Raw genomic sequence first — 18,623 nt, 5'->3', positions numbered from 1 at the left:
TGCTTTGCTGCCAATATTCTTTACCTCTGTTCCAGACCTTGGAAGCCAGGTTTTTACTTACATTTTCAGCTTTGATTTTTCTTCATCATTTTGAGCTGTGAGGACAAAAATGTTCAGTATGCTTGTGATGCAACACCAAGGTAATTTCTGTATTTTTTTTTTAATTCAACGTATTTCAGAAGAAGTTGTAAATAATTAACAGACAAAATGCCCATCACTCAGGCAAGCAGTTAAATCAAAGAGTTTATTCCAAAATGATCATTCCTTTCATTAACAGCAGCAGAATGTTTTTTGACATCATCACTCACATCTTGCAATAAAAACTGGAAGTCATTACAATCTCATCCCTGAAATACAATTTCCATCTTTAATGACCTTGGAAGTATACAAAGAAAGTTCTTATTTCCTTTGGGTGAACAGTCACTACATAATTTTCTGAGGCCTCTGTATTGTTGGAGAATCCTGTAAAAGACAAAATCAATGGTAATTTATTCAAGCTTTACTCAACTGCACATATTCTTCTACCTCAACAGATTTAACTCCTTGGAAGCTGCTGTTTGAGCAGATTCTCCTCCTCAAAGCTGCAGCCAGGATGGAGCCTAAGATGTACCCATTCATCACACCAAAATATACAACAATCCACCAGGTTTTCACATCTTGACTCACACAGAAAATGCATGAATGCCCAGCCGTGCATCTTTTCTTCACCACGAGCAAACACCAAGTCCTAGGGCAGGTCCAGCAGAGCTCTAACTCCCACCCAGCCCAGCCCAAAACCTCTGCCAGGTTTTTGCAAGGCACATCTAGAGGTGTGACAGCCAGGACAGTGTCCAAGGGACTGATTGGAATGAGGAATGAAATGAGGTCACCCTCAGCATTTGACTTGAGTGCCAGCCCTAACCTGAACCACATCCTCACAGCCCTTTAAGCTGCTTACAGTGGGGATTTTCAACTGCAGATTTTTATTTTATTTTTTTTTCTGCAGCATAGGCTTAAAGCTTAACACAACTCATCAGCATCTACCAAAATCCACCTGTGTTGCAAGTATGACTTCATAAAGCAGCCATTTCTCTTTGGAAAAGGTAACTCCAGAAAGATTTCCAGCTGTTTAACACTTTTAGACAATAGAAATCAGAGAAATACTTGCAGGGAATCTTTGCTAAATGTCATCCAGAGGAACAACACATTTTTAACCTTGCAAATGTGTTTTATATTTTTAATTAGACCACTCCTCAAGCTTCAACAGCACAGACAGCAAGCACCTTTTTCCACCTACCTTTGCTGGGATATTGTGCAGTCTTCCATTTCCACCTCTTCAAAGTGTTTACATCCCAAGTGCCTGTGAGTGAGCGTTCCTGCACCAGCACCACTGATCCTAATCCCTTCAGCAAGGACTGGGAGAGTAAGGAGAAGACAAGGAATCAAACCAGAGGGTACTGAAAACTGCTGCAACTCACAATGTGCTTTTTAAAAAGAACACCTGGCTCCCCATGTTTCTGTCAACACAATAAACATTGCAACATTTCACTATAACCAACCCTTGCCACCTGTTATAAAACATCACACTTCATAGGAAAGATCAAACTGAGAAGAAACTGAAAATGCAAACTATGTGATGGAAGTGACCAAACTTTAAACAACTTAAGCATTAGGGAGAAATTCTTTAATTTGAGGGTGCTGAGCCCCTGGCCCAGGTTGCCCAAGGAAGCTGTGGCTGCTCCATCCCTGGCAGTGTCCAAGTCCAGGTTGGATGGGGCTTGGAGCAACCTGGGCTGGTGGGAGGTGTCCCTGCCCATGCAGGGGGTTGGGACTGGATGAGCTTTGAGGTCCCTTCCAACCCAACCCATTCTGTGACTCTACAACTTCAAGAAAGAAATGACAGAGGGGAAAAAAAAAAAGTTTGTTTCTTTTAATCCTGCCCATATTTTCTTCACTATAGGTACAACTTGCAGTAACTAAAGAGAAGGAACAGTGATCCTCATTTTTCTGCACTGGTTAAGGTGCTGCAGAAGGGTTACACAACCAGGAGCTGAACAGAACCAGTCCTGCAGATATCTACAGAGATCTTTGTGCTCTGCCTGTGGCAACTTCATCTGGAGCAAAGGTTTCTGTGCTGCAAAGCCCAGGAAAAGCAAGACAAGCTTCTCTTCCCTCTGAGGCTGAAGTGATGCTGGTACATTTTTGTACTCCTCTTTTGTGAAGCCTCAAGCAGAGAGGATGTTTCACTCCAGAAGCAGTTCTCTCTGCATCAAACCCACATCAGGTGGTTTTCTGACTCAGAGGATTAAATTTACCTTCAGATTTACCACCACAGGTTGAGACAGCACAGGATCCTCTCCAGCTTCATACAAGTGCCTAATTCTTAACAGGACACGACTGAAGTCTGCAGCACCTTGCTTCTCTTTACCTTGGAGAGAAAACAAAGTGTGAACATTTTTTTTTTTAAATAAAACAAATTTTTTTCAGCTTTACACTCTCATAAGCTCATCTTAATTCCCATTTTTTAAAATTAGCAAGGACTAAGAGCAGGAAATACTCAGCAGCTCCCACTGGGAATGACACTAACAGGGATGACAAACATGCAGCAGAAATATTTCAGTGTTTGAGTAGAGCAATCACAGAGCACAATTAATTTTCTTGATAGAGGATTTGAATAAATAAATAAAAAAATAACTTTGAATAAATAACAGCAGGAGCAACAGAAGACAGAAAGAAAAGCAATCCATCTGCTTAAAGTGTTAACATCCAGCCACCTTTTTGGAAGCACCTACCCATGAGGATGCTGTGGACCTGCTCTTCATGATTAGAGCTGTAATTCCATCCTGGAATGCTCAGAGTCTGGAGATGAAGATTGGGTGGGAAAGTCACAGGTGAACCATGGACTGGATTCTGCTGAAGTTGCCTGGGTGGCTTTGCTTTATCTCCTCCATGCCAAGGGAAAGAAAGGAAACATCAAACATCCATCACACACACCAGCCTGGCAGGATTTGAACTGCTGGAGAAGTGCAATAAATCAGCATTCCAGAAAGCAAATTTCACTGCAGCTTGAAGCTGCTATTCCACTACCAGTTTCAGTTAATAAGTCAAATATCTTTAAAAGAATGACTCAAAAATGGTCATTAAGGAGTCAGAACCCAGGAAGCTGATGTATGGTGTGGTAGTTGCTTTGCACCCATTCCCTGTGTGGACATTTTGTTCTCATTAGATGTTTTAAAATTTATTTTCTTCTTAAAGTAGAGATAATTACATAACAAGAGAAACATTTGATACACTTGGACAACTTCCACGTTTGGAATGAATGCAAAGTCATTAGCAGGCTCTAAACCTGCCTCCTAACTCACTGTATCCTAACTTTCCCACCCAGGAGGCTTGAAGACAGCATTTATAAACCTCAGAGCATAAATCAGAGCAAAATAAAAAAAGCCAGCAAAAAAAAAAAAAAGACAGCACCCAAGGAGTTACCTGCTAATGCTGCAAACATGACCACAGGTCTGTGTTCTAGTGCCTGTCCACTCATCTTGGACAAAACATTGGTGGCAGCCTTGGGTCCCAAAATGAGCCAAATCACAGGGTGAACCACTGAGGAGTCATTCAAAGTGAGGTTGGAATCCAGGTCCCACTGCAGGTTGTTCCAGAGTCTCCTGTGGAGCATCACCTTGATTGGGAAGGTAAATAGCACAGATCAGCCACCACCCCTGACTGACACAGCCAGCAGCTCCAAAACCCTGCTTTTCTGAGAAAAGAAATAGTTTTTTTCTCTTACCTCCACTTGTCCATTGCCCTGACTTGAGACACCATGAGCTCTCTCTGCAAGCAGCACCAGCCTGGTGCTTTCATCCTCAATGTAGGCAGCCTGGACCATGGGGTAATAATTCTGCAAACACAGAGTAAACCACGGGGTGTTAACAGCAACTTAGGGACCACCCCTGGAAAAAATGAAGCCACTGGCATTACCTGACACCTTTATGCCTACCCGAGCCACTGTGTTATTCAAATATGTCTTGAATGCTCTTTTCTGCATCTGGTATCCATTGTTATCAGTGTAGAGCAGCTGCCTGGTGCTCAGCCCTGTGCTGGTCCTCAGCACTGCTTCACGATTGAATTCCAGAGGCCCAACCCTGTATTCCTGCTCTATCCTCTGGCAAAGCAGCTTCCCATCATAGCCAGCTGGGACTTCATACAGCCTGGTGTAGATTGCATAGCTGTAATCCTGAGCACTGATGTTGCTGGGAAAAGGAGGGCAAAGAGGTGCAGAGTTTAGGAAGGGGAGCAACTTGATTGGTGATGTCAAGACTTCATGGTGTCATCCTGCACATAGACAACTTCCTTGCTTTAAAAGAGTTAAAATATTTAAAATTAAAAAAAAAAAAAAATCTAAATATTTTATTTCGTATTTTAAAATTATTTTCCTGCTGAATTTTTAAATGTACAGATATTCACCTAGAGTAAAAGATAACCTACAATCTTCTTTAAACTTGCCATGCTAAAGAGAACTCTTCATTTGATTAGAGACTTTGCTTTTTTCAAAATTCACAAAAAGATTTAAAATAATTATGGCTGACATAACACATTTACATTCTACAGAACACATGTGTTTTATTCAATCTGGACAACATTGATTATGATGTAAGAATTCCACTGTTTCCAGAGGTCCTTCTCAACAATCCTGTCCACAATGAAAAAGAAAAAGCCTTCAATCAAATACCCAGATTCAAGAGGGTGAAGGAGTTGTAGATTAATACAATTTAACCCAGAAAAGTAGCTCAGTCAGCAGGGAGGGGAGGATTAATTTCTCCTTTCTCTAACTCACTTATTAGGAACAGAGTCACAGTTTCAAAAAACAAACCACTACATCCAAATTCCACCCACGAAAAAAGACATTAACTGCAATTTTCATCTTCCTCAGTACTACATTTAGGGATGATAATAATTATTTTGTCTAAATCCTACCCAGAGCTCACTGTTTAGGATGAACTAAAAGAACTTAACCCACATGTATCTGCAGAGAATTCACCATTCCACAGGAGTGGGGCTGGGATGGTGCTGTACCTGTAGAAATACTGTCGGATCTCTGTCATCAGATTCCCAAAAACCACTTCCAAGCCCACTGCTTTTGCTACTGGAACAGCTGAAGCATTTGGGGCAAACAAGTAGTTATCTGAGATAGGTCCTTTGCTCACATTTCCATTCACGTGGTACTCAAAGAACTCCTGGGTCAGCTGGACACTCTGGTTGCTCCCCCTGGGAATCCACAGAAGAGGAAAAATGGTATTATTGACAAAACTCTTTTAGAGTTATTACTTACAAAACTGTATTTCTTACAAAGATGGTTTGTGGATAACAGATGTAAAGCTGAACTGCAGCAGGAATGAGGGGGAGAAAGATAGGAAGAACAACAACAAAAAAAAAAAAAATCTGTTTCCTCAAAGTGAATAAGTGATTTTATAAGACTTAGGAACTGAGGACAGCAGAGAATTACAAGTGCCTCCTGTCAAGACATCTGGTGGTGTGTAAATAATTGGAGTTTTGGTGTAAATTTATTATTTTTGTAAAACAGAAACACTCGAAGACAGAAACATCAACCCAGGGTGCTGAAGAGAGAGCTGCTCCAGCATCACAAGCCACCCACTGCACAACCTGAGGTCCTTTGAGCCATCCCAAGGAATAACCAGGGTCATTCCACTGCCTCTCTGCTCCAGGTTTCCACCTTTACCACTGGTGCTGAACACAATGACAAGAGGAAAGCCAAGCACACAGCTGCTCAGCACCTACTTTGTCTCTTTTCTCCCCTGAAGCTCCTCATAACCCTGGATCAGTCTTTGGGAAGTCACATGGAAAGTAATTTAAGGTGCTATTGCCCTAAGCTACCTGTGCTGCTCCTCTTCTCCAGCCTTGCTGGCAAAACTGGAAAAATCACTTTGTCTGCCACAAAAACTGCCCAACTCCTCAGCTGGAGATAATCCAGAGACCTGTAGTAACTGGAGAGCAAAACACAGCCAAGTCTAACCTACTACTCCTGTTACAGGGTATTTCCAGTCCAGTTTTAAGTGTTGTAGCTCAACTTAATAAGGCTACACAGCTGAAAATTCCAACTTTTTTCATCCTTCTTCCCATTCTGAGCTGCTGCTTCCAGTTCCATCCCATTCCCCCCTGCTCTTTCCCATTACCCCAAAGAAAACTTCTCTAAACTCAAACACTGGGCTTGACTCAAGGCTTGTGAAGAAAGTGAGCATCTCATTTCTCCTACATGCTGAATTCTTGCTAAATGGAGATGGATGAAAGAAAGGATGGAGAAAAATGGGATTTGAATTCAGATTTTTCTTCACTGTATTTCTTATTCTATGCAAGGTCCCTTCTAACCATCCTATGAGTCTATAAATACTAAATTATCTTGCATGGTTAAACAGGGAAAGAACATTACAGAAAGAGCATGGAATCCCCCTATCCTTGATGGTCCTTTTAAGATGGAGGACATGTGAACTAGAGATAAAAACCCAACAACATAAAGGGTATTTTCTCAGTTAAGTCTCAGAATTAAGACATAGGATATAGTCCTTGGATTTATTTTTACCAAGGGGTTGAGAGAATGTGAAATATTATTAAAAAGAAGCCTCACCTCTCTGTAATGCTGTGCATGAGGTTTGTGTTTGGGTCAAACAAGACCTGGTAGCAGCTGTTACCCACAGGAAGCAACTTCTGACTTTGCTGATGTGCACCAGTCAGGTTTTTCCTCTTGTACTTGACTGATCTTCCAATAAATGCAGACTTCTCACCATCCAAGGCTTTCACTTGGTATTTTCTGTAGCTCAGACCACTTATTTCTACCAGAATATAGAGATCATAGGTGAAATGGGACTCTGGTGAGCTTTGAACCTGGATGTTGACACACATGGCAATGATCCATTAGGAAAAATTACTTAGCAAGGCAACTATCTTCACGTGTTGTAAGCCCCAAAGTACAAAAATTAAGTCCTATTTAATAAAATAAATTCCTAAACACACCATCATCCTAATTCTCAATCATTATGTAGATCTGTGCTGCATTGAATTGGGAGTTTGGGGAACCTGGATTAAGCTTTGATGCCCTGTGAGGGCCAGGGGGGCACCAAGAAAACCACCAAGTTATCTCTTACTCTTATGTGGCCATGGAATCTTAGATCTTAAAATCAAGAGCACAGCCCAACATGGCTAAATGAGCAGAAAGAACCAGAAATTAAACCAATCCAAATGCCAGGAGAGACTGAAGCATGAAGGAGGGGACTGGTTGAAGAATGAGAAAACTGGGAAGCACCCAGAGGTGCCCAGACCTTAAGCAAAGCACCCAGAGAGGGAGGCAGGAGCATGTGCCATGAACAGAACACCAGGGTTAATTTATATCAAAATGCCTCAAACAACATTTTTTAATCATCTTTCCAGTACAAGTATCCTGCCCATCTGTCCTGGTTTGGGCCAGGATAAAGGTGATTTTCTGTCTTGTACTTTTGCTTTTAGCTCAGTCTCTTGTAAGTAGCTGCACTTGCTGAAATTCCCAGCAAGTTTCTCAGCCAGTGTGTGTTTCTAGGACTGATAACACTTGATGTTTAGAGTTACTGCTAGAGACTGGTGTGCAGAGCCAAGGCCACTGCTCAGCTCTGAGGAAAACATAAAGAGGTCCCACCTGCAGCCTCCTTTGGGGAGGAAGGGACAAGATAGGTGCCAGAATTGACCAAACAGAGGATTCCATCCCATACACCTCATCCTCAGGATAAATTTGAGGGATCACGAGGGCCAAGCCATCGATTTCCTGCTTCCAGCTTCCTGCTTCCTGCCCTTCCTGCCTTTCCTGCTTCCCTTCCTTCACCAGGCATCCTGGAAGGATCCCGTCTGTTCACCTGCCTGTGGTTCTGATCCATTCCAGCCTGGATCTGTGTGTTCCTGCCTCCAGTTCCCAACTGCTGCCAACTCCAGGATTCCAGCCTGGACTTTCCCAGAGCTGCCCTGCAGCCTCGGTGGTGACGTGAGAGCTACTGGGGGAAGGGGGGAGGAATGTGGTATCCATTTTCTTGTATATTTGTATAGATTTAGTAATTCTTCCTATTTATCATTCCTGTTTCATTAAAGTTGTGTAGTTTAGTTTCCAACCCATCAGTCTCTCTCCCTTATTCTCTCTCCTTTCTTATCAGGGAGGAGAGAGAGATTAATAGAGAGCATCTGGTACTCGGTTTAATTGCCAGGCCAGTGTTAAACCCTGACACCATCCATGTCCTGCAATTTAGCACTTTTGGTTTTGGGGGAGGAAAACATGAGAAATAAAGAGAAGAAAAATTAGAGAAATAAAGACAGCATGGGGAAGTGAGTTAGTTGTGGCTAACCAGTTACCCCCACTGCAGATCTCCCAACCTTACTGGTCTCAACTGGGCTTACTCCCCTGCTCTCTCCTCCCACTCATGGTACAGAAGAAGTCAGAGCACTCTCAGCCACATCCTGACACCTTCAGCATCCTTAAGGTCCCTTCCAACCCCAGCCATTCCATGATCCTGTGAGCAGGGCTCAGAGATGAAGATTTCTTTCTCTCAAAAGGAAGGAGTGGGTGATGTGAGTGGACTTTTGAGCAGAGCAAACTGGAAGAAGAAAACCCTAAGCCACCTCCTCATTCCTGGTAAAGAGATTTCACTGAGCCTCAAGTGATTCCCCATGTGCACTTCTAGCAAAAGAAAAACTCAAAACCAACTCTGGAACAGAGAAATTTGTCTTTTTTTTTTTTTTTTTTTTTAAATAAAGAATGATAGCTTGACTTCAGGGCATCCCAATTATGGGAAAGGTCTGCAACCAAAAAGGCTTTACTGGAAAGTTGTTTTTATAGAGAAGGAAAAGCAAGGTGAGAAGTGCCAGGTTACACACAGCAGGCATGCAAAGGACAAAGCAAAAACACTCCAAGAAACACTCCAAGAAACCCTTTGGACATGCAGACAACACAATCCTAGTTGAGAGAACAGGCAAGTGAAAAAAAATAACAGTCCAGTTTGAACAAATACTGTAATACCAGATATTTCCACATTTTGAGGGGAGGCAGGAGCAAGTCAGGGAAAACTGAGGAGTGAAAGAAAAGCAAGAAAAAGACAAAGCTGAAATACCTGTGCTGGTACAGACTGACCCAGCTCATCATACACACCCAGTGCTGGGTGGCTGACAGAAATAGTGACAAAGGTGGTGATGTTCCATGCCAATGGGTTGTAGACAACAACATACTGGGCAACATCAGCAGCACCTGGATGCACAAAACCAAAGCTATCAGTCACTCAAAGTAGGTATTCTTAAAATATAACATTCACAAGTATCTGATAGGCACAAGCAGCTTACAGCTTTTAACCTAAATCCCAACAGTAAAACTTCATGGCTGAAAAAAGGGAAATGTTTCTTGTGCTTCATAAAGCTTCTTCTGATTTATTCTTCCCCTCTTTTACCCAGTGAAGAGGCTCTCTAGTCACAAAATGCCACCTGAGTGGAATGGAAATGCACTTATGGGAAATAAGCAGCTTAACACAACTGATTATCAGGCCCAATTAACTTTATCATTGTCACACAGATGATCTAATGAGAAGCCTCATCTAAAAACACCCCTGTAAAAAAAAAAACTGGTCTGAAGCACAGCCCACAGCACCATTTTTATTTGACAGTTTAAATGTTTCCAAAGCAAAGACAAAAGGGCAAGTCCAGTCTTTAGAAGAGACTTCTTCAAAATTCCTTTCTGGAATTCCTTTTCTGGATTTTTTTCTCTGCCTGGCAGCACACTACAGCAAGGACACTGAAATGTGCTTCTCACCACATCATCTCATGTTGCACAATAAAGGATAATTCAGAAATTGCCCTGACCAGCATCCCTTCCTTCCCTTTTTATCCAGTTGAGGTCTGAACTGGGAGCCAAGCCCAATGGGGCTCTGCCTGCCACCTGCTTAAAGGTCTTGGTTTCAAGATGCTGGAGATCTGAGAGCTCATAAATCCATCTGAGTTTGGCTCCTGAGGACCAGAAGCTCTCCTAAGGCAACCAGGATTTTCCAGCTGTGTCCCACAAAAACATGGTACAGGGTTTATTGATTGCTTGGGAGGAAAGCATGGAAACTTTATAAGTTAGCCTGAAAAAGCTGGGTTAAAAAGTACCTGGGAGTCCTGAGTCTGGATTATAAACAGAAGAATAGACATCTCTCTTTTTTTTTGGATGATTCATGTCCAAAACTATGGAAGCCATCAGCTTCTTCACGTTGAGCATCCCATACATCAGGTGTTCCATGTACATCTCCTTCACCTTGGGAGACTCCGTGCCTGTTATCCCATCATGGTGCTGGACCTTAGGTTTGAAAAGTCAGAGTGCCAGAGGATGGCTCCAGGTTTGCATTGCTATTAACATGCTCCACTCACCCTCAGACAGACAGCTTGAAAGAATAAAATGTTACAGCTGTATTCAAAGATTCACATTTTGCCTGCTCCAAATTGCTTTAGGTAGGGTTTTTTTGTCAGGGAAAAAGATGCACACAGACTTCACTCTGTAAATATTCTTCTCATTATACATAGAAATGACTAAATTTACATTTTAAAAAAAACTATTACAACCAAGAATACAGAAAAATACAGGTTTTTGATTTCCTACTAAGTTCTAGACAATAATTTAGCTGGCAAAATATTTTATTACCAGCAAAAGCACTGAGGGCTTTAAATGGTTAATGGCATGAGGCTGATCACTGAGCTGTTGAATTCTAAATCCATAAATCTGCCCTTCCTCTTCCTGCACAAGTTTTAGAGACTTCAAGCAACCTGCCTTCAGGTCAGGCTTTGTTTATTTTATAAACCATTTTTAAAACAATAACATTAAGAAAAAAAAAATCTCAAGCCCAAAGTTTGAACCAGAAACCCTTTCAGTGGCTGAAGTAAAACCTTTGCCACTAACCCTGTGTTGAATGCATGACTAAGGAGCTGAAGAACTTTGAAAAATTGCTTTATTTTCACTTCTAACTCACTAAAAGGGAAATTTCTTCCTAAAAATCCCCAAGCAGCCTCGAGACACTCCAGCTGAAACTATCTCAGCAAAGCTTTGCCTTTGGGCAGTAGACATTTTCATTCCAATTAAAAAAACAAATCAATCTTACCTCTGAAACTGCCCATCTGAGGCTCTGCAGTTGCTTTAGGGCTTTCCACTTGCAGACAGAACTTGCTGGGTGTTTCAGGACATATTGTGTGAAAAAGGACTCCCCAGCATAAAGCAGTGAACTTGCCCTCCTTGCAAATCCTTTCAATGTGCTCCGAGAGGTATAAAACCCAGTCCATGCTTGGAATGGCTCTGGTAAGGGTTGAAGAGATCCAATAAATGCCAAAAATATCATTTCAGCTCTCACTTGTTATTTATTAGACTGCTTGATAAGACACCTGCCTGGGTTTACCCATCAGCTATCAAGTGGAATAGGCATAAACCCTACAAAAAAAATCATTCCCATAGAAGTGCACTTTGGAAAAGTGTAATCTTACTACAGGTGTAGTAACATGAGTGGTGATAAAAACCTCTTATCTATTAAGTGGACCTCTGTCTGCAGAAATTTATTTTTTATGCATCCACACAAACCAGAAATTTCATTGAAGTTTATTTTATTATTCACTAATAAAGGAAGTGACTTATAATCCTTGGTGGCTGCTTGACACATGTCCTCTGGATTACCTCTTTTCAGTCACAAGGGATTTATCTCAAATTTCATTTCCTCAAAATGGAGCAGAAACAGAGGGAACAAGACTCCAAAACTACCCCAGCACTTCCACCTGCATCAAGAGATGCCCCCAGGTGGTCACTGTAAAGTACATCAACACTTGGGTTAATATGTTCCACAGAATCATTATTATTATTTTTAAAACCTCCAAATCTCTACTTAGTGGCTTTTTTAAATTCTTTTTTTGAAGGATTTTTTTAAAAGATACCACTAATAAACTGTTTTTCCAGAGAGAAGTGCTTCATATATGTACCTGTAACAAGCTGCTACCACAGCCTGGGATCAAACCTTTAGAAAATGGGATCTTTTACATAAAAACTCCAGGAAAAATTCTTTTTGGCCTGAAAAATGCTGGAAGCTCAAAGAGAATGCCTTCCATTTCAGTTTTCCAGGTTACCAGCAGCAGAGACCCAGATGGGGCCCAGCACAGTTACCTGGAGCTTAAAATGTGAGTTTCCAGGGTGTTTGTCAGAAGTGCCACTGAGCCCAATAAGTGACTCACAATAAAATGGAATAAAAGACTGAGAGAAGGGATTAATCATCAAAAAGCAAAATAGGATGTGGGAGAAAGTGCTCTCCAATCCATCCTGCAATTGCCAGGCACTGGGGGAAGAAATTGGATCTGTGTGTGGGCACCCACCTGGAACACTGAAGGTGCTGCTATTCTGCAAGTCAATGGCAACCAACTACTGTCTGTAAATTATGCCAAAAAGAGACAGGTAAGAGCCCAGGTGTAAAAGGTTATTAGCAGTTAAAAATGGCAGTGGATTTATCAGCAAGTGGTTAGATGTGACCTGATGCTCAGGGGGAGGTGAATAAGGGAGCAGCCCATGCAACGATTCACAGGAAGCAATTAAATTAATTTGATTAATTTAAAAGCTAGCAGAGTACAGAGTATGGGAGGTTTAAGATGAATCTGGGTTGTAATAGTCTGAGATACAAATCCACAGTGCCAAAAAAAAAAAAAAAAAAAAAAAAGTGATGGAGTGAAGCTATAAGTCACCCTTACCTACCAGGCTTTGCTTTATAGAAAAGGCTCACAAATATATAAATATTAAAATATATAAAGTAAATAGTCAAAAATATAAATATATAAAATATATTAAAATATAAACATATTAAATATATAAAAATAAATATTTAAATATATTAAAAAGCTCACAAAGTGGATTTCTAATGGTCTCTAATAAACATCAATGGGCACTCAATCCATATACCCAGATTATACAGAACTACAGGAAAAAAGGCTACAGTGTGGACACCAAATCCTCAGCACCAACTCTTTCACTGTGACACCCCCTAATTCCACTGCACTACCCAAGGAGTACACCAAGAGCTTTCAGATTGCCTTGGTTACCTTCCTGGCTTCTCCTCCAGCCTTTTCCATCTCTCCCATCTCTAGCCCAGTTCCTTTAATGGTAACCATGGGACATGGCTCCATTTGGCCATGGATCCATTGGTTTCTAGCTATCCTCCCATTTCCTTTCAGTTCCTTGGATCCTGGAGCACTGGGTCCTTTCCACACCTGTTTTGAGCTTCATTAAATATCTTTATTTACAGCTCTAATGGCAGGACAGGGTTCTGCTATCAGCTGTGCTGCTCCACCTCTACGAAGCACCTTTGCCATGACAATATTACCAGGTACATACTTTAAAGTCCTCTTTTCCTCCACCCATCCACCAAAATCTTCCTGAATAAGCCCTACATGTGTATCACTGCTTTCTCTGAATCAGAACCTGATTACTGCACTGTCTGCAGCTCTTCAGCTCACTGGAAAACTTGGGATGCCATCACCCACATGAATATTCCCTGTGCTTAGCTTTCCTTTGCACCTCATTTTTATCTAAAGACTGCAAACCAAAAAACCTTCAGTGAGATTTCTTGCTGAGTCTGCCTATTTCTTTCGTTTTAGGGTCACCTAAACTCATGGCTTCAAATTATCCTTAAAAAATACCCCAACCACTGCCCTACCACCTTTCCTGTACCACTGAGTTGGGATCAACTTATCCATTAGAGGACCCCTGGGGAATAAATGTTGTAAGGAGATTAATTAAATCCATTTATTAAGATTTTAAATATGTATACTCCAGACAGCCCTGCAGCTGGGAACTGAGTTACCTGTTGAATATGGGAGGAAGTCCTGAGAGCCCCTAATTTCCCATGTTAGATTCCTGCTATAAAGAGCCTGGAAGTAATCTCCAAGGGTGGCATACTGGGCAGTGACACCCAGCTCCTCAGAGTGCTTGTTGATGTAATCCAGCAGCAGATCCATGTTGGAAAACTGAACAGAGGCATTGAAGAATTGTTTGTCACAGCCCTAAAAATTCAAGAAGAGTCAAGTGACTTCGGGTCAGGTCATTTAGGATGATCCCTGTGAATGCCAGATGAGGTCAAAGTGGGATTTATTTTGATCTGGGCTGCCCATATAGAAGTTATTTGCTAAAAAATGTGAAGAATGGACAGGGCTACTGGCCCAGATCTGCTGGTAGCCAATCAACATTACAGACAGGGAGAAGTGTGTTGGCATCCCATGGTGTGCCATGGGAGCAACTGGGAAATGCAAGCCTAAAAGCCTGGCATGACAACCTTGGTTCCTTTTCACACAGCATTCCTCCCACTTAGCAGAAAATAAATTCTCATTTTCTGGTGGGGAGAATGGTGGCAGCTTCAGGAAGTGCTGAGGAGACAAAATGATGTGAAACAAAACAACCCTGGAGTACAAATGGAGCCTCATCACTTGGAATGCTTGGGATGAGCATCTGCAGAGTTACCAGAGCTGACACACTTTATATTAAAACTTTTTTTTTTTTTTTTTTGTTTATCATGGTTGCACAAATTCTGCTTCCTCTTGAAAGTGTCTTGATACAGACTATCTGCATGTAGAAACATTAAAAAAAAAACCAAACTAATATAATACAAACCCAGACATAAGTATTGATGCCTTTGTTCAGCTACAGTGGCTAAATGGGAAAAAGGGAGTCAGTCAGCCAGGACACCACACAGATTCTCTTTCAGAAGAGGTATCAGTGCAGGCATCCACCTGAAGCACAATAATATTATAAGAAACCTCACATAAAAAGGTCCAGCTGAAGCCTTCCAGCTCAGTGCATCCTCCCCTTCATGTCCCTGTGCTGGAGAGAGCTACAGAACACTGCACAGAACAACCCCCCATCTCGTTTTCATAATAAAAAATATAAATTAAAAAAAAAAACAAAAAAACAAAAAAACAATTTGCCTCCAAAGCTTAGCAGCTGCTTGAAGAAATGGCCAAGGGAGCTCCATTTGCTTTGCAACCCCATCCTCAGCCCCAGCCTTCACCTGATGAGCCCAAGGAATTTCAGCTGATGAGCTGAACCCATTCAGCCCAGGATGGAGCTGAACTCAGAGGGAATTATTCCCTCTTTCCCTCATCTGAGGGCCACCCATCCCTCTGTTCCTCATTTAGGAGTTTTATCCAGTTAAGATCACTGCCAGTTCCTTCAGGAATCCCAAGGCACAAGCCTGACCCCTTCAGACTCCATCAGAAAAGTGGAAATTTTACTTCCAATCAGAAAAGTTCTTCTGGGATACCCAGACACCTTCTGCAGGCTGGAAGCACAAACTGGGAAACAATTCCCAGCTGGAAGGAGCCCCTGAAAGGCTTCAAACCAAGTCCTGAGTCAGGGGGTGCAAACCAGACCTCATAATGGACTTCCTCAAAAAAAAAAAAAAAAAAAAAAAAATTAAGGAAGCCAGGTTTTTGGGGTTTTTTTCCAGCTCTGAAGGGGATGTGCTGGGGTGGCTGTGGCCCCTGAGAAGCAGGTTTGGACTTTTTACTGCCCCACAGCCCAATATCTCTTCCTTCAGATCAGGAACCAGCACTTATTTGTCTATATAACTTCTCAAAAAAGTGCTTTAAATGTGAAGGTATTTCCTGAGCTTTTAATGGAAGGGGAAATAAAATAACTCAAGCACTCCAAACTATTTTTTTATCATGAAAAAAACAGCTAAGCTTTGCTACAGAGGTGTCTGTGTATCTGTTTCTCTCTACTTCTTCACAAAGGTATAGAATGTACCCTCAGCAAGTTTGCTGATGACACTAAGCTGGGAGGAGTGGCTGACACACCAGAAGGCTGTGCTGCCATTCAGAGAGACTTAGACAGGCTGGAGAGTTGGGCAGGGAGAAACATGATGAAATTCAACAAGGGGAAGTGTAGAGTTTTGCATTTGGGGAAGAACAACACGATGTCCCAGTATAGGTTGGGGGCTGAGCTGCTGGAGAGCAGTGTAGGTGAAAGAGACCTGGGGGTCCTGGTAGACAAGAAGATGCCCATGAGCCAGCAATGTGCCCTTGTGGCCAAGAAGGCCAATGGCATCCTGGGGTGCATTAGAAAGGGTGTGGTTAGTAGGTCAAGAGAGGTTCTCCTCCCCCTCTATTCTGCATTGGTGAGGCCACACCTGGAGTATTGTGTCCAGTTCTGGGCCCCTCAGTTCAAGAAGGACAGGGAAGTGCTTGAAAGAGTCCAGTGCAGAGCTACTGAGATGATTAAGGGAGTGGAACATCTCCCTTATGAGGAAAGGCTCAGGGAGCTGGGTCTCTTTAGTTTGGAGAAAAGGAGACTGAGGGGTGACCTCATCAATGTTTTCAAATATGTAAGGGGTGAGTGTCAGGGAGATGGAGTTAGGCTTTTCTCAGTGGTGACCAGTGATAGGACAAGGGGTAATGGGTGTAAATTGGAGCATAGGAGGTTCAAGTTGAATATCAGAAAAAATTTTTTTACTGTAAGGGTGACAGAGCCCTGGAACAGGCTGCCCAGGGGGGTTGTGGAGTCTCCTTCACTGGAGACATTCAAAACCCACCTGGACACGTTCCTAGGGGATGTACTCTAGGGGGCCCTGCTCTGGCAGGGGGGGTTGGACTAGATGATCTTTCCAGGTCCCTTCCAACCCCTAGGATTCTAGGATTCTATGAAAGATGTAGGAATGAGTAACCAACTTTTATGGCTTTGTTTAAAGCACAAAGATCAGGAAGTCAGAGACTGCAATTTTCTTACATTCCTGCAAAACTGCAGGCTCAGATCTAGATATCTGGAATTTATTACTACTGGTCCAAACTTCCTCATACAGAATATTATATCCCACTTCTCTCCTCATCCTCTACAAAAAAAAAAAAAAAAAACCAAAAAAATCAATATAAGCAGTGTCAAAAATGCAGGAAAAAAACCCAAATCATTGACTCAAAGCTGCACCAGTCAGAAAATGTTTTTTCTCTTTTCTTGTGGTGAAACATCCTTTAATTTTGTAGTTATGGGACCTGCAGCATTCATCAGCTTTCAAAACCAGGCTGCAGCTTCAGTTTTGGGAAATTTATTCTTTTTTTAAGGACTTAAAAACAGCAAGACTATGTTTGCATGTAGGATGCAATCACCACAGCAAATTGCTGAAAAAAGGCTTTGGATGACCAAACCAGGATATATTTCTGATTAAAATACCAAAACTGTGTAAAATTACCCTGTAAGAAAACTCCTATCAATTAGAAAAGACCTTGTCTACCTAAGATGTAAAGCAGTGTCCTGCAATGCTGTCATTTCTGATAATGTGGGTTTGTTGTAAGGAACTCATTAAAGGCAAAATTATTAACTCATTAAAGGCAAAATGAGAGGAAAAAAAAGAAGTAATATTGCAACGTGTATTTTCACAATTTTGTCACATTTCCTTCTGCCTAAAATAGGGCAGAAGACCTGGTAGGCAGCTGGCAAGACTCTGCAAGGAACTGGAGTTTTTAAAAAGTTATTAATCAAATATTTGGGTTCTACTTCTGAGGAAAACACTTTGCATTTTTTTGCAGTAAATGTTGCAATAAAATAGAGCAAAGCAAAGGTGTGCTGCAAAATGATGCTGCACTTACCCAGGGCCACAAAACATCCCTGGTTTGGAACCAGGCTGCTCTCTCCTTAATATTTTCCACCATGGTCTGGGCATAGAGCTGGAGATTTGCTGGGGTGACTGGGAGACTCATGTTTGGATAAACACCATCTCGGGGGGGATCTGGGAAAACTGCAATTCCATCCCAATAAAATCCTGATCTACAGAGAAGGAGAAAGCAATGGGATGTAAATGGGATTTATTCAGCTGGGGAAAATACATCGGGGGGGCTGGGATAAAACTCAAGCAGGCAGGGAAAAAGATTTAAAATAAAATAAAATAAAATGGGAATAAAATAGGAATAAAATAAAAATAAAAAATAAAATAAAAATAAAATAAAATTTTAAAAAATTAAAAAAAATTAAAAAATAAAAAATAAAATAAAATAAAAATAAAAATAAAAAATAAAATAAAAATAAAAACAAAAAATAAAATAAAAACAAAAAATAAAATAAAAATTAAAAATAAAATAAAAATAAAAAATTAAAAAACAAAATAAAAACAAAATAAAAACAAAATAAAAACAAAATAAAAACAAAATAAAAACAAAAATAAAAACAAAAAAGAACAAAATAAGAACAAAATAAAAGCAAAATAAAAACAAAATAAAAACAAAATAAAAACAAAAATAAAAACAAAAAAGAACAAAATAAGAACAAAATAAAAGCAAAATAAAAACAAAATAAAAACAAAATAAAAACAAAAGAAAACAAAAGAAAACAAAAAAAAACAAAAAAACAAAAAAAACCAAAATAAATAAAAGCAAAATAAAAGCAAAATAAAAGCAAAATAAAAGCAAAATAAAAGCAAAATAAAAACAAAATAAAAGCAAAATAAAACCAAAATAAAATAAAATAAAATAAAACAAAATCAGTTTATAGTCACTGCTAGCATTTAGGGTTGAGTGTTTAACTGGGGATAGGGGGGAGTTTGTCCACTTTTCTTTTTGCACTGTGCAGCTTCCCAAGTCCCTGCTGCTTTTTTTTTTTC

At 40.8% G+C, this 18,623-nt stretch overlaps 1 protein-coding gene across 2 annotated transcripts in view; it reads right to left on the bottom strand.

Annotated features, from left to right (window-relative positions):
- Positions 1–322: 322 nt before the first annotated feature.
- MAN2B2 (mannosidase alpha class 2B member 2) overlaps positions 323–18,623 on the bottom strand; it is a 31,656-nt gene continuing 13,355 nt past the window's right edge. The window contains exons 6-19 of one of the 2 annotated variants that reach the window (XM_071743988.1): positions 17,617–17,794; positions 13,848–14,046; positions 11,121–11,311; positions 10,138–10,324; positions 9,114–9,247; positions 6,617–6,873; positions 5,050–5,241; positions 3,974–4,226; positions 3,764–3,874; positions 3,463–3,655; positions 2,772–2,924; positions 2,295–2,407; positions 1,277–1,394; positions 323–462 (exon numbers count right to left, since the gene is read on the bottom strand). In XM_071743988.1, the coding sequence (XP_071600089.1) occupies positions 368–462; positions 1,277–1,394; positions 2,295–2,407; positions 2,772–2,924; positions 3,463–3,655; positions 3,764–3,874; positions 3,974–4,226; positions 5,050–5,241; positions 6,617–6,873; positions 9,114–9,247; positions 10,138–10,324; positions 11,121–11,311; positions 13,848–14,046; positions 17,617–17,794 (2,374 nt within the window). In that variant the 3' untranslated portion in view covers positions 323–367. The remainder of the gene's footprint in view (positions 463–1,276; positions 1,395–2,294; positions 2,408–2,771; positions 2,925–3,462; positions 3,656–3,763; positions 3,875–3,973; positions 4,227–5,049; positions 5,242–6,616; positions 6,874–9,113; positions 9,248–10,137; positions 10,325–11,120; positions 11,312–13,847; positions 14,047–17,616; positions 17,795–18,623) is intronic. The other variant, XM_071743989.1, reaches the window with a different exon arrangement.

This window comes from Heliangelus exortis, chromosome 4 (genome assembly GCF_036169615.1).
Source record: "Heliangelus exortis chromosome 4, bHelExo1.hap1, whole genome shotgun sequence".
Lineage (NCBI taxonomy): Eukaryota > Metazoa > Chordata > Aves > Apodiformes > Trochilidae > Heliangelus > Heliangelus exortis.
The sequence above is the reverse complement of the archived record's forward strand: the minus strand, read 5'-3'. Positions and strand labels throughout refer to the sequence as shown.